General features: G+C 42.1%; 10 protein-coding genes across 10 annotated transcripts; 5 read left to right on the top strand and 5 right to left on the bottom strand.

Annotated features, from left to right (window-relative positions):
• Positions 1-543: 543 nt before the first annotated feature.
• On the top strand, positions 544-2,198 carry SS1G_12622 (hypothetical protein; the record flags this gene model as incomplete). The annotated part of the gene is made up of 4 exons (XM_001586585.1): positions 544-596; positions 647-1,308; positions 1,372-1,782; positions 1,888-2,198. The coding sequence occupies 4 exons, from the start codon at positions 544-546 to the stop codon at positions 2,196-2,198; spliced, it is 1,437 nt and encodes a 478-aa protein (XP_001586635.1).
• Positions 2,199-2,559: 361 nt separating this feature from the next.
• On the bottom strand, positions 2,560-4,575 carry SS1G_12621 (hypothetical protein; the record flags this gene model as incomplete). The annotated part of the gene is made up of 2 exons (XM_001586584.1): positions 2,560-3,060; positions 3,100-4,575. The coding sequence occupies 2 exons, from the start codon at positions 4,573-4,575 to the stop codon at positions 2,560-2,562; spliced, it is 1,977 nt and encodes a 658-aa protein (XP_001586634.1).
• Positions 4,576-5,082: 507 nt separating this feature from the next.
• SS1G_12620 (hypothetical protein) lies at positions 5,083-7,657 on the top strand (the record flags this gene model as incomplete). Its single annotated transcript, XM_001586583.1, has 6 exons — positions 5,083-5,217; positions 5,510-5,653; positions 5,709-5,769; positions 5,818-6,408; positions 6,484-7,433; positions 7,484-7,657. The coding sequence occupies 6 exons, from the start codon at positions 5,083-5,085 to the stop codon at positions 7,655-7,657; spliced, it is 2,055 nt and encodes a 684-aa protein (XP_001586633.1).
• A 632-nt stretch (positions 7,658-8,289) lies between these two features.
• On the bottom strand, positions 8,290-9,213 carry SS1G_12619 (hypothetical protein; the record flags this gene model as incomplete). The annotated part of the gene is made up of 1 exon (XM_001586582.1): positions 8,290-9,213. The coding sequence occupies one exon, from the start codon at positions 9,211-9,213 to the stop codon at positions 8,290-8,292; it is 924 nt and encodes a 307-aa protein (XP_001586632.1).
• Positions 9,214-9,597: 384 nt separating this feature from the next.
• SS1G_12618 (hypothetical protein) lies at positions 9,598-11,184 on the top strand (the record flags this gene model as incomplete). Its single annotated transcript, XM_001586581.1, has 3 exons — positions 9,598-9,890; positions 9,937-9,997; positions 10,048-11,184. 3 exons carry the CDS (start codon positions 9,598-9,600, stop codon positions 11,182-11,184), a joined length of 1,491 nt encoding a protein of 496 aa, XP_001586631.1.
• A 1,768-nt stretch (positions 11,185-12,952) lies between these two features.
• On the bottom strand, positions 12,953-14,255 carry SS1G_12617 (hypothetical protein; the record flags this gene model as incomplete). The annotated part of the gene is made up of 3 exons (XM_001586580.1): positions 12,953-13,805; positions 13,855-13,956; positions 14,011-14,255. 3 exons carry the CDS (start codon positions 14,253-14,255, stop codon positions 12,953-12,955), a joined length of 1,200 nt encoding a protein of 399 aa, XP_001586630.1.
• Positions 14,256-14,925: 670 nt separating this feature from the next.
• Positions 14,926-15,267, top strand: SS1G_12616 (predicted protein; the record flags this gene model as incomplete). The annotated part of the gene is made up of 1 exon (XM_001586579.1): positions 14,926-15,267. One exon carries the CDS (start codon positions 14,926-14,928, stop codon positions 15,265-15,267), a length of 342 nt encoding a protein of 113 aa, XP_001586629.1.
• A 1,743-nt stretch (positions 15,268-17,010) lies between these two features.
• SS1G_12615 (hypothetical protein) lies at positions 17,011-17,957 on the bottom strand (the record flags this gene model as incomplete). Its single annotated transcript, XM_001586578.1, has 2 exons — positions 17,011-17,628; positions 17,751-17,957. 2 exons carry the CDS (start codon positions 17,955-17,957, stop codon positions 17,011-17,013), a joined length of 825 nt encoding a protein of 274 aa, XP_001586628.1.
• A 521-nt stretch (positions 17,958-18,478) lies between these two features.
• Positions 18,479-18,649, top strand: SS1G_12614 (predicted protein; the record flags this gene model as incomplete). Its single annotated transcript, XM_001586577.1, has 1 exon — positions 18,479-18,649. The coding sequence occupies one exon, from the start codon at positions 18,479-18,481 to the stop codon at positions 18,647-18,649; it is 171 nt and encodes a 56-aa protein (XP_001586627.1).
• Positions 18,650-19,625: 976 nt separating this feature from the next.
• SS1G_12613 (predicted protein) lies at positions 19,626-19,730 on the bottom strand (the record flags this gene model as incomplete). The annotated part of the gene is made up of 1 exon (XM_001586576.1): positions 19,626-19,730. The coding sequence occupies one exon, from the start codon at positions 19,728-19,730 to the stop codon at positions 19,626-19,628; it is 105 nt and encodes a 34-aa protein (XP_001586626.1).
• Between the last annotated feature and the right edge of the window lie 115 nt (positions 19,731-19,845).

Raw genomic sequence — 19,845 nt, 5'->3', positions numbered from 1 at the left:
AGCTAGGTTAACTAATCAGGGAGTGGGATTTGCTAACATCCACCTGTTGTATATGTAAGACTCCAAAATGTACCAAGCAATGCAATTAGGTTTTCACATTCAATAAATCGCTATCCACTTAAGACCCAAAGTAATCATCTAGATCTACGTACAAGCCAAACACAACACGAAGACAACACCAAAGAGCTGGATCAATGCGGAACCTCGTCCCGTTTAACCGCTTCATAATATTCTGTTACCCCGCCATCTTGGGTTCATGTTGGATGGTGGGGCTCAGTAGGTAGCTTCGGAAGATGTAAAAGTCGCTCAATGAGGAAATGATTATATCACGGTTAGAACGGTCCGAGGGGTGGGATATGACACTATTTCGGTTGGGCTGTCATTACATGATATATTCACATCAACAATTAGCCGCTTTATTTGTACTTATATGCCAGCTAAATCCCAATATTAAATCATTCAAATCTGTGTCCTGAATATCTGGTTCTGTGACTTTTTGTATTTATCCGGTATCACATTGAGTTCAGATTTTACAACGACAACATGAGCAAAGCAGTTCTACCCAAAGATTTCATATGGGGTTTCGCAACCGCGAGGTACGTTCTCTTCAGGTAGAGCCCCATAGCTTATACTAATTCCCTATAAGCTACCAAATTGAAGGAGCCCCAGAGGAAGATGGTCGTGGCCCCTCTATTTGGGACACATTTTGCAAAATCCCAGGTAAAATCGCAGATGGAAGTTCAGGAGACGTAGCCTGTGACTCCTACCATCGAGTTCCCGAGGACATTGCACTTCTCAAACTTACCGGCGCAAAAGCCTATCGATTTTCTATCTCCTGGTCTCGTATCATTCCTCTGGGAGGTCGTGATGATCCCGTTAATGAGAAGGGTATTGCTTATTATTCTAACTTGGTGGATGGATTGCTAGACGAGGGAATTACTCCGTTTGTTACTTTGTTTCATTGGGATTTACCCGATGCATTGGATAAACGATATGGGGGATTATTGAATAAAGAGGAGTTTGTGAAAGATTATGCGCGCTATGCTCGTGTGCTTTTTGAGGCGTTGCCGAAGGTCAAGAATTGGATCACGTTTAATGAACCGTGGTGTTCGTCGATCTTGGGTTATAGCACTGGATTGTTTGCGCCCGGTCATACGAGTAATAAGTTGAGAAGTCAGATTGGAGATAGTAGCACGGAACCTTGGACTGTGGGACATAATATTCTGGTGGCTCATGGTGCAGCTGTTAAGATTTATCGGGAAGAATTCAAAGCTAAAGATGGTGGTCAAATCGGAATTACTCTCAATGGTAATATTACCTCCCATACTCTCTCACAAGAAGCATTTCAACCATTACTAACACTTTCATCAGGTGACGCCGTGTACCCCTGGGACCCCGAAGAACCAAAAGACGTGGAAGCCGCAGAACGCAAACTCGAATTCAGCATCGCCTGGTTCGCGGACCCTATCTACCACGGCAAATACCCCGATTCCATGCGAAAGCAACTAGGGGATCGACTCCCCAGTTTCACCGACGAAGAAGTAGCGCTCGTAAAGGGATCTAATGATTTCTACGGTATGAATCATTATACAGCTAATTATATCAGACACCGGACTACGGAACCTGAATTAAATGATTATATTGGGAATCTGGATACGTCTTTTGAGAATAAGAAAGGGGACAATATTGGTCCGGTGACGCAGAGTGTTTGGTTACGTCCTAATCCTCAAGGATTCCACGATTTGATTCTGTGGATTTCAAAGCGTTATGGTTTTCCACCTAGTGAGTCCCCTTCCTTTCCCCTTTCCCTTCCCCCCCCCCAAAAACCACCCTTCCCCCTCCTCTACCCCAAACCACCCAACTAACCCCCCTCCTCCCCCCCCGTAGTCTACATAACCGAAAACGGCACCTCCATCCTCAACGAAAACGATCTTCCCTACCCGCAAATCCTCAAAGACACCTTCCGAGCGGATTATTTCCGCAACTACATTCGCGCGATGGCTCAAGCCGTCGAAGACGGTGCGAATGTGCGCGGATATTTGGGATGGAGTTTGATGGATAATTTTGAGTGGGCCGAGGGATACGAGACTAGGTTTGGGGTTACGTATGTGGATTATGAGGGAGGACAGAGGAGGGAAGCAAAGGAGAGTGCGTTGGTTTTGAAGCCGCTTTTTGAGGAGTTGATTAAGAAGGAATGAGGAGGGTAGGAGGACTGGGACGGGGCGGTTGGTGGTATTGGTCTTTTGAAGGCTTTAAGGCGGTATTATAAGTTCATTGGAAGCGGAAGCCACGGAAAATTTGATTCTTTCAAAAGTTAACTGTGAATTGTGATATTCTAGTAAGCTAGAATTTATTGATGCAACCTGGATTTTCAAGCCATCGCTACTATTACATAGATCCATAACCAAAGAATTTATCCTGTAATTTGCATCATATTGCATAATCGGGTATAACAAGCAGCCAAACTCCACAAGTCCATTTATCATGATTTAATTAGCAGACCAGACATCTAATCCTCGATGTATTCTCCAAAACGCCCATCGCTTCCAGCCAAACCAATTACACCGTGCCAAGAATTTCGATTTCCTCTCCACCACCTTGCATAGAAGCCTTGTTGGACTTCTTAGATTTGGCTTGTTTCCTCTTCCCATTTCCGGTCAAAACAACACCCACGTTTTCTTTTTGTGATTCCGGTCCATCTTCACCATCGCTACCACCCCCGGCATCGCCCTTTCCTCTTCTAACAGCATTGGAAATAGCTTCTTTCTTTTTCCTATCAGCAGCCGCTTTGGCAGCTTCAGCTTTCTCTTCCTCTGCGTTATGCTCATCTTCAAGTCGTTGATGTTCTGCTTGAATATCTGCAGAGTCCTCAAATTTTTTACCCGTAAGCTGAGTATACTCTTCAAAATCAATCTCATCTGTCTTGCCCTTAAGAGCCCGGTCCACTTTAGCTGGATTTTGGCGTTCTTCCCGAACAAACTTCAATTTGATCTGTCTTCTATTGCGGTCCGGAAACATTGCAGCAATCATTTCAAATGCTGTACCGAACTGTCGTAGACCCTGATAGAATAAGTCGTTCGAATTAGAATCCCATCTTACAGCTGGAGCACGCTTCATATATTGTCCAGAGTTCACTGCTCTTGTAAACTCGTTCTCTTCGATTTCTTCCAGCACTTGGCCTTGATTCCGTGCTTGCCTATGTCGATCGACTTGTAACGATTGGTCGTCCAGTACAATTTGTCCATCTATGACTCGCATTTGCAATCCGTTGTTGTTGAAGATAGGAGCTGGCGCTTCGGCAGGTTCCACACGAGATTCGGCATTCTCCTCAGCTGGCGCATTGTTCACCAAACCTGCAAGTTCAGGACGTTCGGTCAATTGCGCATCGATCTTCTTTCTGGCATGCCTCAGCTTGAGTTCGTCATGCTTACTGAACTTCTTGCCAATGCGAATATCCTTGCAAAGATCTGCCATCTTCATAACCGTTGGTTCAATGACTTCATTTTCTGCATCTTCTGGCGTGGCTTCCCGATCCTTTCTTTTTCTCACTGGCTCACTGTCCGTCTTTCTGTGTTCTCGAGCTTGTCCTCCAGCGTTGCGTGGTTTATTGAGTTGAATCTCTACTTCAGTTCTAAGTTCCCCACCATCCTCAACCTGAACCTTCTTCTGCCTTGGTGCTGCTTTTTTCCTCGGCTTTTCAGTGGTTGACGTCACTTCTCCATCGGCGGGGGTAGATATTTCATTGGAAGTTGGTGTAGCCGTAGAAACTAGATGAGATGCCTGACTAGCCTCACCCGCTCCCATGCTAGATAAATCAAGATCCTCAGAAGATTCGAGTGGTGTTTGCATAGCCCCATTAAATACTTGTCCAGGTCCTTGTCCTTGGTCAATTGTGGTATTGGTTCGAGATATTTCTCCAGGGGTGGTAGAGGTAGAATCGCTTGAAGGTTGTATTGATTTTGCTGGGACAGATTCTTCATTCGTAGCATTATCTGTAATTGAATGGCCAATTGAAGGCAACCCTTTGCCACTTGCATGATCCTCCTCAATGCGACTAGGTTGAATCGGCCCTTGCGTAGTTGGAGAAGCCGGCACTGCTTCGTGTGTGCCTGCAGATACGACTGGAATGGTTTGAGAGGGTGCGTTTATTTCGGAAGGCTGCACCTCATCCGGAGGTGTCAACTTGCGGGCCTTTGAAGGCGGTTGCTCAAGTTCGGCGTCGGTGCCAGCTCCATCTTCCCTGACCTTTCTTTTGGCCGTACTGTCAATTATCGCAGTATCATCGTTATTCAAAGTATTAAGTGATAGTTGAGGTTCGGCTTGCGGGGTCGGATGTGATTGCGGGGTTAATTGAGTCGAACTCGAAGTGGTAGTTTGTGATGGTTCCTTTTCAGTAACATTTTCGATCAATGCAGGTATAGGATTGGATGGTTGTGACGCAGATACTGGGGGTTGTGATTGGATCTCAGAACTTGGACGCGTAGCAGGTTGTGATGAAGAAGGCCTGGGGGCATTGGGACGAGGACGAGCACTTGGTTTAAATGACTTTCCACCTTTTCTAAGCATAGAAGACATTGTGACGAAATTTATTGCGCCCGATGGGCGAAATCCAAAGGATGTTGTCTTGTTGTAGGTATTGCTAGTACTTTGAGTGAGAATATCGACTGCGCATATATTGAAAGTATACCGTAAGCATTGGGACAAATAGAACTTATTACTCTCTTTGATTGAACAATGGAATCTTTGAAGTGTCGTGGATGGTGGTTGAAATAATTATTTCCATTGATCTGGAGCCGGTACCCGCTATGACTAAATTAACACGCTAGTCCAATTTTGAAATGGCGGCTTGCAACTTCTCACTTCTTTCGCCTTTACCACTATTTACCTCCTCAACCTTACAAAGCTATAACAACGATACAAGGTCAACCAAATAACCCTTCAGAAAGATTGGATTCCTACTATTGCGCTTCATTCTTTACCGGTCAAACTCGCTGTCGTATTTGATCTTATGAACTGTTCACCTCATTCAATCTGATGACGCCTGTCGCCGCCTCAGCTCCATCTCTCCCTTCCTTCATCAAGATGGAGGATAGGAAGAGGGCAGCTGGCCAGAGCAATGATGATCTCGCACCACCTACCAAGAGGCAAGCCGTTAATGGCTCCGGTAAAGCATCTTCCGATTCCGATAATACTGCGCCATGGTCTGAAGACATCGAGGTATGTAGTCGGTCTCACGACTTATCTCCTTTCGCATGAGTGTTTTTCCATCAATATTCTTTCGAATTCTCTCATCTATCAACGTCATATGGAGAGTCCAGGGATTGCTCTTGAAATCTATGTGGCTGTTGCTAATGCGCAGCTTGCTGTGAACAGCATGGATAGCCTGCAAACTTTCACGCCCCTACTCGTACTCCCACAACATATCGCACCAATGTAGTCAATACACCTTCCCTTTCTCGAACAAATAAATAAACTGGTTGGAATGGCAGGCTGATATGTCACGTTATAGAAATACCAAAAAGACGCGATCTATAGACAAATGCTCGAGTACAAACGAGAAAAGGCAACTTTGGAGTCCCAATTAAAAAATATACAAAAGAAATCCACAGATCATGACGACCATTTGAGAATTATCGATGCTTGGTGGACACAGGTATGATAACACCCTTATCAGTTAGTAGAAGCACGAGATTGATAATGGGTAACAGTTATTAGAAGAAGTCACTCTCCTCGCGGAAAATGATATTCCAAACATAGAAAAGACTGAACGTAGGTATTTCACACGGGGGGTATGGATTTAAGGCTGACGTATGAAAGCATCATTCCCAACTTCCTTACAGTTTCATGGTATCAAAGGCTTCTCAGATCACTTAGCGTCTAAAGGAAGAGAAATAAAGTCGAAATTACATACAATATTTAACAATGTTGCTGCTACTCGTGGCAAACCCTCGTCGGACTTACAAGATCTCCAATCAAAGGTTACTAAAATGCTGGCTTCCCAAAAAGAATACCTTGTCACAGTAGACAGGCTCCGAAACGAAAAAGAAGAATTAAATGAGCGTCTCGAATCAGCCTCACTACGTTACATCAAAGCCGAAAAACGTTTAGATAGGTTGAGGAGTGACACAGTGCGAAAAGAAGAGGCGAAAGCATTATTTCATAGTACAGCTAATGGCGTCAAAGCTGACAATAGCATGGACACCGAAATGACGAATGGCATAGCGGAAGATAAGGAAGCAAATCAAACAGCATACAAAGAGGCACAAGCAGTTGTCGAGAAGCAAAAAGAACAACTTGAAGCGATGGCTGCTGAAAACAAATCACTCACAGAGCAAATCACTTCAGCCAGTATTAAACAGGTTCCTTCAGACGACGACTATGCTCGAACTGAGCTATTCAAACAATTTCGTATGCAACACGAAGACGTCATCAAACGTATTAATCACCTTGAAGCTACTAACATACAGTTGCGAGAGGAGGCAGAGAAACTGCAAGCCGAACGGACTGCGTACCGGATACAAATAGAGAATGAAGCGGAAGCGACTGCCGGTGAATTAGAAAGTCAACTTCAGCGTCTTGATGCCGATTTGACAAGGATTCGCTCCGCCCGAGACGAATTGCTCGCTGATCTCAGCGTGCGAAAAGCTACCCAGGAACAGGATCATGCAGGTATCGAGCATCTGAAAGAATTGGTTGGAGCCAAGGATGATCGAATCACTTCTCTTGAACTTGAAGTCGAACGCCTGAGACAGATCGCCGAGCAATCGTGCCAACCAACACCAGGACCGGAAATAGATTCCTTGAGTTTAGAAGAATTGCGAGTCAAGTACGATCTCCTCCAACAGGGCTATGACTCGATCAACAAAGAACTACCTGCTCTCCAAAGTGCCTATAAGCGGGTTCAGGCCCTGACAAGCAAGAAAGTAATGGACTTCACGGCTCTAGAAGAAAAGGTTTCGGTTTTAGCGGCTGAAAAGAGTAAGGCCGATCAAAAATATTTCGCGGCTCGAAAGGATATGGATATTCGTCTCGCGGAAGTCCGATCCTTAAAGAATCAAAACGCCAAGAGTTCCGAGATAATCTCCCAACTCAAGGATGTGGAGACATCAGATCGAACGCTCTTAAGCAACATGGAGAAGCAATTAAGTGATATGAGACAGTCAAATACCTCTATCATGGCGGAAAACAAGAAGCTGGAGGCATCAAGTAGAGAGGCTACAAGCAAATGTGAAATCCTGAAAAACCAAGCAGCAGAATTGACAAACCTTTTGAAATCCAAAGATTCCGCGAACTCGGGCACCAAGCAGAAGATTCACGCCGTGGAGCTAGAAAATGAGCAACTTCGAGTTCGATGCGAGCAAGCGCAGAAGGACAGAGATACGTGGAAGCAAAAGAGCTTAAGCAATCAATCGGGTGAGGAGGAAATGCTTAGAGTGAGTTTTATTATGATTGTCTATTCTGAGCTGTTACTGACACAATCTAGACTCTTGCACTGTGTACCGTCTGCCGCGCAAACTTCAAGAACACCGTTCTAAAAACATGTGGACATCTCTTCTGCAATCAATGCGTGGATGATCGAATTGCCAACCGTATGAGAAAGTGTCCCAATTGTGCCAAGCCTTTCGACAAATTTGATGTCATGACCGCACATATGTAATGTGGAGGTTTTGATGTCAAATAGGATTCCATTTATGCCATTGGGAAGTTGTATGATTTTGAATTCAGGAATTGCGGCGGAGCGCCGCACTGTGTATGACTGCACATTTAAGCGTGGACTGGCTTTTGCTTATGTGAAGGGAATTGGTCCTATGTATACCTTTTTTTCATATTCACATTCTACTGTGATAAGATCCATCACATTGTTTCTGTCAGGTAATCCCTGAATGAGGAGCAAATAGGTGGACTCTGTATTTTAAAACAACGAACCTACTGGCCAGGGCAAAGGGTATGCTCTTACCCTTGGTTATTGATGTGGTCGAGAAGCTGCAGAGCTGGCAGATCAGATAGCTTTAATAGAAATAAATACGATGTTTTAATGAATGCTTACCATTAAAAGTCATGTCGTCTTGTAGTATATGTGTGAGCACAATCAGAATGACAAAATTGAACAGATGATGGGGAAGCGTTTGTAATAAAAAAAATCATGGAAGTTTACAAAGCACCAAATAAATCACCCAAGAGAGGCCCTTGGACACGTTTTTCCTTTAGTCGCCCCTCCATTGTCAACGAGAATGATTGACATTCTGAATGCCTTTTCTGGACTACTGAACTACCGGACTACTGGTGCATCTATCTTCTTGACGTGGACCCAAATCCTGTGTTTGAGCGAGTATTGGTAGAAGGAGAGCTTGAGCTTCCAGACCGCGAGCCTGTACCCCATCCACTTCCACTTCCACTTCCACCACCCCAGCCACCAAGGCCTTGATTCTGTTGTCTATTCGCTCTGTTCCCTGCAAAATAACCCCCCGCGGCACCTGCCGCTGCACCGGTCCAGAATCCAGGTCTCCATGCTTGTTCAGTTGCGCCATAATTTCTTGTAGATCTTTTTCCAGTTCCCGGGTATGGTGGTGGGGGGTCATCATCGCCTGGTCCTCCTCCACCTCCTCCCCATCCTCCAAACCCTCCTCCTCCTCCACCGCCTCTCCCAGCTTGACCATTAGCCGGCCCCTCTCTCCAATTCCGCAGCATCGAGTACAGAATCCATCCCAAAACTCCCATAAATATCAGCCAGAACAATAGACTCATTCCCTGCTCAACAGAACTATCTCCACTTCCATCATCCCAAAAGCTCTTCCCATACTTTGCTTCGCCCTCCTCTGTCAACAGTAACCTGTATTCCACGGCACAACTACCCTTCAACACGTATTCATCATCCTTACTATCATACCCCTCACATATAACATCCGTACTTCCTAGTTTGAACTCCTCGGGGAGATTTGCAGTGCAGGACCATTGTATATCTTCAGAAGAATAATCGGAACCTTGATTTGTGCAGCGCATTACATCGACTTTGTAATATCGACATCCAGGACCATTACATGTGAGCTGTGGTACGGCAGGGACACGACGATGAGAGGTTTTTGCATTGTCACGGAGAGTGAGGGTCTTGACTTTCGATAGAAGAATGGCATTTTTGGGTTTGGCAGCTGTAGTGAGAGGGGTAAATGCGAGGAGGGTGAGTAAGGCTGGATAGAGGAATGGAAGGAGGAGCATTTTGATTGTAGTTATTTTGGATGTTCTTGAGGAAAGTTTATCATGATAATGAAGATATATATACGCAGTACTGTATCAAGCAATAGAGAATTAAGTGAATATTCGTAAGAAAGGACAGATCGTCAACATATTTATACAAGGGAATTGTTGTAGTAAACAAGTTATTCGTTAGGTATTCTTTGGTGGCGGAAACTTCTTACTGTACTATCAATCAGATCAATCAGCCTTGCGAGGCTTAGCTAAAATATTTCACCGCCTAACAAGGGTGGGAAGATACTGCCAGCCCACATGAACACATGAACCGGACCATGAACGACCTGAGCCAACTCAACATTCGAACCTCACTTCGACCATTTGAACTTTACACGTAAATGCCCATCAATCATGCGCCAACGAATCACTTTTCTTCAGCAGCCTCAAGATGCAGTTGATCCTCAAAATATCAAAGTTTCCACAGATTCTATAACAGCAAAACGGATGAAAGCTGCGAGAGAAGATCGAGCAACCTTTAGTTTTAGTGAACTTCCCCAAGAAATATATCGAGTCTTGAAAGCATCTCATGAGCTTCATATTCGATGGGCCAGTCCAAATCAATATGATACAGCTTCACCTCTATTTTCAAGGCTTTCTCCAGGTCTTCACGTGTTCTATAGTTCACAGAGAAATAGCAAAAGCCCGTATGTTTTTACACTGTTCAGCCCTCACACATGCTAAAGTGTATAGAGATCTTTTGTGTCCTGCTCTGAAGAAAGTATTTGGAAAACTTGATTGCGTATCTCCCGAGGTAAGGTGTATTCGGTCAAAGACCATGAAAAAATGTCTAAATAAATATAGGAGTCTTTTATTAAGTTGTCTGTGGAACGATTTGCTTCAAATGCGGCAACGCAATATTATCAACCTCTTGAGGATCTCACAAATCTTGTTGAGTATATACAACAGAAGATATGCAAGGCATCAGATAAAGAATGTCTTCGGAGGGCCAATTCCCTTAGCTACGCATCTTCTGTTGATATAGACTTTGACACAATATCTCATGCCTTAAACATAATTGCATATTGGGAACCTCAAACATGGGAGCCAGAAATCACGAATGCAGCATCAAAAGATCGTGTAGAAGTTGGCATACTTTCTGTTGAAACACCTTTGCAACCCGAAGAGCTTTCATTAGCTGGATTCTTGACTGTAGTTGGCGAAGACTCTAAACCATCACCTACATTATTTTCCTTTCCGGCTAGATATCATTCCACGGATACCTTTTTTACCTCATCTTTCATGACGCCTTCTGGTCTTCATCCTACATTACAACTCTTGCTTAGCTCCAGTCAACCTCCTATATCAGACAGGGAATGTTCACTACATACTCATCTTACTCTACCTCGTACCATCTTTCCCGATAAATATCAACTATCTGATCCTCTTTTCCTCGCATCAAAGAATTTAAAAGCTCTTCGATATGTTTCCTCTCCAATCGATCTCGAAGCTCCAGACTATGCAATGAACATCTGGGGATCATCTCTTTTACTTGAACTCGCAGCACCCGAGTCGACTCAATCTTTCACCGCAGAAATCCCTCTTCACTTACGATATCTCTCTCCAATCAACAACACAGATGGTTACACATCTATAGAAATTCCTCATCCAGTAGTATTCTGGGCATGTACCGCAGACGAAGGTAGCAAATTCTCAGTTAATCCATTTGACCGGGTAAATCTAGGTTATGATGGTTTATTTGGATCTCAGACTATGTTCTATCATGTTTCACCAGTAGCTGTACCTAATGGTAGATTGATGAATGTAGTTACGGTTCCAGTATTAGATTTAAATAAGAGTACTTGGGTGGAGGTAGGAACTGCTAGTGTGGTTTTATTGGGTTTTTTATGGATTGTTGGGGGTTTATTTGGGGTTTGGGGAAAGGCAAAGGTTAGTAAGGAATTTAAGGGAGAGGGGTGGGATATGAAGAAGATACAATAGGTTAAGGGTGTCTGGTAGGTGGTTATTTAGATAATGATATACTCAATATAAGTTGATTGTATTCCTCTTGACTATTAATTACAAGAAAGAATATTATAATCTCTTCACTAATTATTCCATTATTCATTACAAACTTATCCTCACTAATTAACTACAACAAACATCCTCTAATCTAATCTCATCACATCTAATTGTAACGATACTGTACTGGAGGCAGCGGCTGCCTGAGGTTTCGTCTGATTGGTAGTTGTAGGTTAAGGCTTTATCACTGGCATTCACTTGGAAATGAATTCGTTACTAGATCAAGTAGAATATAGGTAAACTAATTGATAATTTAGCCGAGCACAAAGCTCCTAAACTATGAAACTATTCTGACTATATACTATCGATTTCCTGACTGCTAGCAGTGCTAGCTGGCTAGCATAGCTAGCACATCACGTGATTTTACTTTTCACATGACACTAATCCTGCGATGGTGAATCGTGACACTAATCTTGCAATCCACCTCCATCATTTCTTATAAAAAATTCATCACTAAATCCTCTAATCCTAGATAATCTTATATATTACCTAAATTCCCTCCTCTCCCCATCAGTAATCGATAATCAATAAATAATAATAAATAAACAATAAACACCACCATCATCATTCCCTTGTTACGACGGGTAGCATATTTCCGTATCATATGACTAATCACAGGATCAGAGCTATCATGTGACCGGCTCTAATCAATCTAGTTAGAGCCTCTAGAGCCAGAACACGAAGGTTTATATAATCATGATGAATTTCCTTTGTATAGAGCTTCATGCTTAAGATCAATCATTTAGTATACTTTACTATTAGTTATAAATAGTATATTATTATTGTCATTATTTAAATCCTTGTTTAACACTTAGTGTCACACTCAAGAATACTGGGTAAAGTATCTTGTATTAGAAAATACTAAGCTAAGGAGAAAAGAAGAAGGAAAACAAGAGTAGCGAGTTTTCCTATGATTAAATACAAACGGGGCATGCCACGTGACCCGGAGGTGTGAGGCGTCACAGAATGTATATAACGCGTTATATCAGAACCTGCAAAAATTGTCTGATAAGAAAGACAGTGAAACAAGAGTAGAGAGTTTTCCTGTGATTAAATACAAACGGGGCATGCCACGTGACCCGGAGGTGTGAGGCGTCACAATGTGGAAGTGCTCTAGGCTCTCGAGGTAGTTTATAACTAAGTGTCAAGCAAGGACTTAAATAATGATAAATAATAATATACAATTTGTAACTAATAATAGAGTATACTAAATGATTGATCTTGAATATGAAGCTCTATACAAAGGAAATCCATCTTGATTATATAGACCTTCATGCTTCGTGGCTCGAAGGGAGCGAGGGGATCGAGCCTCGATCCTTTCGCTCTCTTCGAGTCCTCGCATCACGTGTTATTACTAATCCCGTGACCTAATTGTTACCTGTCGTAACATTTAGGTTTTTAATCATAAGAAAGTTTATAAATTATAATTTATAACTCTTCAAATTTTTTTAATTTTTTTTAATTTTCAGAAAACTTAATAATTAAACAATATCCGTACATACAAGTAAACAATATACAACCAAACAAACAAACAAAGAATTTGCATTTACAAATATAAATTTCTCTAACCTTTAACCCTCTATTCGCTCTTCCTATCAACCTCCCCACCCACCCCAAATACCTCCATCCTCTCCCTCAAACCCTCAAACCCTCAACCCCCCAAAATTCCTCTCCCTCTCCCTCCCCCTCACTTCTTCTGCCTCGTAATCTCAAAAACCTTCGTCAAACCCTCCACCACCGTCTCCACATTCATAGTAACCAAAGGCATTTTCTCATAACTACCCTCCTTCATAATCGCCACGAGAGCCAAATACTTATTAACCTCCCTCAACATAATCGGTCTCTTATCGGCCGTGAGAACAATCACACTTTCAGCATCCTTACAGGCGATTTGATCCTCAAGTTTTTTATTCCAGGGAGCTCCTTCGAGTTTCGTAATGTATTCTTGCGAACGGGGGTATCCATAGATTTCGGATACGTCGACGATGACATCAATGTAATCGCTGCAGATTTCATAACAGGGCATATCGACTGGAGATGAATCTGTGGCGATGTATATTTTAGAGAGGACGTCGAAGAGGTATGCTTTTTCGAAACGACAATTGCGACAGAGATCATTGAGGAGAGCTTCGAGGGTAGCAAGATGAGGAATTAATTTTTGAATGACTTTGCTAAAGGCTTCGAAGATGGAATGATTGTAGATGGATGTGAGATGAAAGTTAACGGGTGCATTTTCCATTCCTTGATCCGAGAGTTCGTCTTGAATTCGTTGCATGATGTCACGTTGAATGTCGAGCATATAATCATCGGATAAACCATCAACTTTATGGATGAAAACTTCTATGTTGATATTCGGGAAGGATTGATGAAGGTTGAAGATTGTGCTGTTGAGACGAGCAATGGCTTCTAGATAATCATCTTGAGCATCGATAACCCAAATCAAAGCACCAATTTCACCAAATATAGCTTCAACATCGAATTGAGCATCTTGGAAATCGATTTGACCAGGAAAATCCCAAACCTGGAAATCCATAAAGGAGCTAGAACATATATTAGTGGCTAAGTAAAGTAAAAGGGAATATGACTCACTGCATAGAATCCTTTTGAATTCTTGCCGTAGATTCAAGGAATAGTGTCTCATTTGGAGGCATCTTATGAAATACAACGCTAGATATCGAAGATTTTCCAGATCTGAAGATGATTAATACAATTGCTAAAGTTCATGCGTATAACATTGAAACTTACCTTCTTTGACCCATCAACAATAATCTAGGCTTGCCCTTAGCAGCAACACCAGGAGCTGCATCAACTACCTTGGTAGCATCCTTCTTTTGAAGAGCGGCACGATTCTGTTCATGAAGAGATTCAAGATTTAGTGATGCTGGACTAATATGACGAACAGGACCCATCCTAGGAGGACCATTATAGGCTTGATCCTCCTTAGTGCGTCTACGCCCTGTTTGCAGAACAGAGGTAAGAGAATTAGACATTTAAACTAATACTTAAAGTAAAACAAATCGAATATCGTACAAGTAATAAGTGCAACTTTGCGAGATTAATACAGAAAAGACAAATGACAGGGTAACAAAAAGATGTGATGGACGGAAGTTATAATAGAGAATGTGATATCAGCTGGCCAATTCCCAATATTTGCCGTTGGGACGTGATGAAGTATTGTTTGCCGAAAAGAGATCAATCTTTCAGGTAAATCATATCACAACCAGCCTTCAAAAGCCAACTTCTAAAATAAATTGCCAGCCCTGCCAAAGCATGGAAAAGCAAAAAGCTATAATCCAACTTCCACTGTTTGTTTGTACAACGTCAAATCCGGCACTCATACAAAAGTCTCGGATAAATACCGAGCTGTACTCGGTCTCCCAATTTGATCTTTATATGGAGGAACCCTAGAAACGGGTATGCACAGGATCCTAACACCAGATGACTCCTTCAGATGCTTTAAGTGACACTAGTCAAAGAAATATGAATCGTGAACTATGTATCCTTCATCGTGATGCATGTGAAGAAAAAAAAAAACGATATAAAAGAATGGAGAGTAAAACAACGGGCAATAATGAACATCGGCACCTCCGATATCATTAACACTTCTGCTTTGCTTATATATGAATTGGTCAAAATCAGACCACAACAAAGAAGAAAACAATGCACATGCAGAATAGGACGGTAAAGATATGCGTAGTGGAGCCATTTAGCCATGGTCACATTTCCTATACTGGTAGAGAGAGACATGGTCGTGGCCAGAAAGGAATAATTCGTGCCACACATGATAAGAACCAAGTAATCGGAAATGCAAGAATGCCCAGCACGCACGGCAATCTTCAAGCAAGAAATAGTAAAGTAAAAAGAAATGGAGAAGAAGGACGAGGAGAGGGAAAGAAGAAGAGGAAGAATACAAATATAAAAACAAGCATAGAGCGAAAAGAAAGAAATGACCATACCTCCATGATAGAAGGAAATATCGGAATGTCCGTCGGCTTCGTTTAGTTTGTTTAGTTTGGTTGGTGGTGGTGGAAAAGCGGTTGGTTGGTGGGGAGGAAAGAAAGCAAAAAGGTAGGTAAGAGTAAAAGTAAAACCCCTTGCTGGATCTGGGTCTCGACCTTTTCGAGGCTAATGTAATGTGAAGGTGGTAATTGAACTAGGTAGGGAGGTAAGCTAAGAGAAAAACTCCAATCAGCAGGAGATCAGCGGGAGATCAGCAGGAGGGAAAATCGTCTTTAGATCTTCTTTCTATTAATTGCATCATCTGAATTGATCATGAATGAGTGGATGGATGGATGAAAAAGATGTGCTGTTAATAATTCTAGAAGTATGCCAGGTGGGTAGGTAGATGGTGGCTGGTGTGGTCCGGGGCTGAATAGTGAACAATGAACAATGAACAACAGTTCATAGTCAGTTTACTCACTAGGTAGGTAATAAATGTTTCCTTTTGTTTCAGAATCTTCTTTCTGTCTTTTCGATAAACAAGGATTATTGTTACCAATCAGTCAATTCATCAATCAATGTATAAAATAAACTGAAAGAATCTAGATCCCTTGAACTCGAACTCTGAAGTATGAAATCTGACGTAAATGGTGGGTTGAATTGAAGAAGAAGTTGTCGAATAAATTATGAATGGTGATTTGAGAATAGGTAGTAGGTAGGTAGTAGGTAGGTAGGTGGGTAGGTAGAAATTGAGGATAGAAATTAATAAGGGTGTTCTGTTCCGTTCTGTTCTGTTGGTCTATGCATCAAGTCATCAATCAAAGTCAAGGAAGGCAACTCAATTTTTAACAGGCAAAAGGTGAAGAAGAAGTGAAGTGAAGTGAAGATCTTATCATTAAGGTTAACCTTATAATCAACCGAGAAATGAAAGAATTTGAATTAATTGTTAAAATACATTTATATATAATACCTAGCTATATATGATACAGATACTAGACATATAAACTATTCAATCAAATTCAATCTAATTAAATATCTATCCAATTAATAAATCACCAAATCCACCCATCAATTCATCTTCCTATCCCAATCTTTCGGAATATTCAATATTCTACACCGGCACTATAATTATATAATTATTCTCCGAAATGCTTACCTAGTTAGTACGTACCTAACAGGTACATTACCTATCTAAACAAATGAAATCTCCTATAATCATAATCTAGGTAATCACAGAAACTTTCCTATCGAATATCAAATATCGAATATCAAATATCATATCGAATACCGAACATCGATTTATCCCTCTCCATCATCCCAATCCATCACTGGCCGTGCACGACAAGATTTCGCAACTATGACGGTGATACTTTCAGCATTAGTATTGATGGTATGAATATCCTGCCCGCCCATCAACCCTATGGTACAAACAAGCAGGTGCTCCAGTTCTATATCCTAATATTAACATTAATCACTTCATCCCATCCCATGAAATGTCTCCCCATACTTTTATTGCTAGCCAGCGAAGAAAAGTTCAAAAGTAATATATCCATAAACCCCTGACCCCATATCCAACTGGTAAAGTATCGCATCATTCACCCAGCCCTATCCCATCCATCCTACCCATCATATCCATCCATCCATGTACTCCGGGTATCCCATGTCCCGATAAACTCCGTCGCTATACAGATAGCGAAAACGCCAAGCGCTTTTGTGCTTTTGCAAGTTGCTATAACCACTCATTAACTTAATATCCTCAAGATGTTCCACTCAACCATCCTTCCCCTGTATGCCACTTCAATATCTTCAAGACTTTGACTTGTTCCCAAAAACTGCTGCCATAAAACTCTTTCTTCTCCCTAATTTCTGCACATTCATCGACTTTTTATCCAATGCATTCACTTCAACCGGCATAGGTGGTAATGGCGGGCTTTCCCTCGAACTGACCGAAGGCGTGTATTCTTCATGCGTTTGCAAATTCTTGGATTTGACGCTTTTGGTGGACTTGATGCTCATTCTCTTCTTACTCTTTACCGTCCCCGGAGAATGCAAGCTGCGGTGCCCTGAGCCATCATTCGCCGTCTCTCGTTCTAGTTCTTCTATTTCACCAGCGACAGTCTTTCCGTTCGTCGCAAAATTCTCCTCTGCCAATGGAACAAACTTAATAATACCGCGCTCTGGTTCGACATATAATTCAGTGGTGGCCATATAATTCTGCAACAATGATGCATTTCGCTTGTTCGTAACTGGTTGCATTTGTGATGGAAGTGCAGTTATAGTCATAATATAAGCAGGCTCGAAAGTACCAGCTACGATGAAGCATGCGGAATGTTTGAGGGTAACAAAAATGGACGATTCAGGACGTTGATAGCGTGTTGAGAGAATATTAGAGAGACTTGTGAGGAGAGTATGTTCTTCACGCATCTATTACACATGATTTTAGTAACTGACTCTTGGGAGAGAAGTAGGCGAAATGAGACAAGAAAAGGGAAACCAACAATGACATTTGTCACTAGTTCACAAAGAACCATACTGTCCCTGCTCACTCGATCTCTAGCACTGCCGGTGGGTTCCCGGTATGCAAATGCGTCACCGTAATACTGACTTCTCTTCTTCGCCAACTGCTTTTGCTCGGATGACTTTGACATCGACTTGGTGATATCACCGGGAGTACCGCGTGAAATATCTCTAGTAATACGTTGACCTTCAATAATGATCGGAGAGGGAGATGTGGATGGCCGACTAGTATCCATCTTGTCACTATCGGCAGGTGAAGGTGGTAAATGAACGGGTAACTCAACGGTCGACTTTACGCACCGTGAATCACCGTTATTTTCCGACGCAAAGCTCTTTTGGGAATAGCTATCGACTATCCCTTTCGCAGATGGTTCGTATTTGGTTGATATCCGCTCGTAACTTGCTGTCGTTGTTGTTGTTGACATTGCAATGGAAAGCGGAATTGTGTATTTTGAGGTTGGAAAGATATAGAACTTGCGAGGCAACGCAAGAGGAAGCAGTACGGACTTTTGAGAGCAAATATCTGATTCGAATATTGAATATGTACGGTATGCGGAGTTCTAAGACATACACAAGAACCTGGAAACTGGAAACTGAATCAAAAGATGATAGATCTAGAATAACTCCTCAGCTTTTCCTCGATAGCAAAGATGTTTTTGAATACGATAAGAAGCGATAAGGCTGAATAACTCGTACTTGGGATGAATGATTCAAAAATGTTGTATGTGTGTGTTTGTTTTATGTATGAGTACTCCAGATGAATGTTATTTTATTAGAAAAGAATAGGAAGATCAACAAATGCGTTTTCACGACTACAAGAGAGTGGAAGTGGCAATCTAAAGTAGTAAATAAGATTTTGGCAGGCAGCGGCACTGAGCGAGGTAAGGAAGATCCAGACTACCTTTTCTGGAATATCAGACAATTTTGATAGTACAAGATCTACAATCCCGGTCGTGTCAAAAGTGACAAAATCAGTATAGCTCTATCAAGAACCATGTCAATTAGTCCATCTAATTTCTTCACATTGAATTTAACCATTTTTTGATAAATGATTGGTCAAATCAAAGTTAAAAAGAGAATAATAATAGCTTTAACCTTAAGGCTAATTGGTTCTTAATAATCAGCTAGCTGAGCCGATATGAATGAATGATTCACAGACCGGAGCAAGGTTCAAGCTTCACTCGAGAACAGACTTCTTGCATGCATTTCTCCTCTCTACTGTGAAGATAATCTTGCATACACGGACAAAAACATTCCACAATTGACGAAAGTTTAGTTGTACGTGGTGGTTAAAAGTCCCAGATTCTATTACGAGGAGCTTCAACTGTTGTGCTCGCATATTCAAGAACTCAGTAGAGCTACTCGTTGGTCAATCATATTCGGTGTGTGGTTCCGTTTGTAGATCTACCCATCCAAGGATCAAAGCAAACAAACAAATACATACATACATACATACTCCAATGCTGGCACCCATCCAACAACCCATTACCATAAAAGTAAATCTTCTCTTCCCAACCTATTACATCCATAAATGGATCTCCCATCAAAACTCAAATCCTTTCCATCCCGTCCTGCCGTACCAACCTACAATCCCACCTACTACACTCAACCACTATATCTAGTACACCACATACTACCGGTCCCTTACAGCATCGAATACAAAATATATGAAAATATATACACATATAAATTACTCGACCTACCGCGATGATTCGTCGCCAAGCCAAGATTAGATGACAGAAAACCAGAATCAGGATTTCCTATCCACATACAGATCTGGTGTCACGAGATGTGGTAATCAGATCCATGATTGAAAGCTGGGCATTCATGCGATTGCACCCAAAATCCTTCAATGCGTCTGCTTTCAGGGCCTCACTTGCAGGTACTGGAGATGTGGTGAAATGTTACGTGCAGCCATGATGTGTATTGGTTTTTGGGGGCGGTGGCAGTGAGGAGGTACCAGTGGCACCAGGTTGAAGTGATTTTTGGGTTTGGTGCGACACGGACATTTTTATCCCTGGACCTGTGCTATGGTTGTGCGTGGGGGATTTGCGCCCTGTGTTGTGTTGTCATTTGTGACCCGGTCGATGCTGTGAATTGATGTATCTGAGTGCTCAAAATATT

Source organism: Sclerotinia sclerotiorum, genomic scaffold (genome assembly GCF_000146945.2).
Source record: "Sclerotinia sclerotiorum 1980 UF-70 scaffold_21 genomic scaffold, whole genome shotgun sequence".
In the NCBI taxonomy this organism is placed as follows: Eukaryota; Fungi; Ascomycota; class Leotiomycetes; order Helotiales; family Sclerotiniaceae; genus Sclerotinia; species Sclerotinia sclerotiorum.
This window is presented reverse-complemented; position numbering and strand designations above follow the sequence as displayed.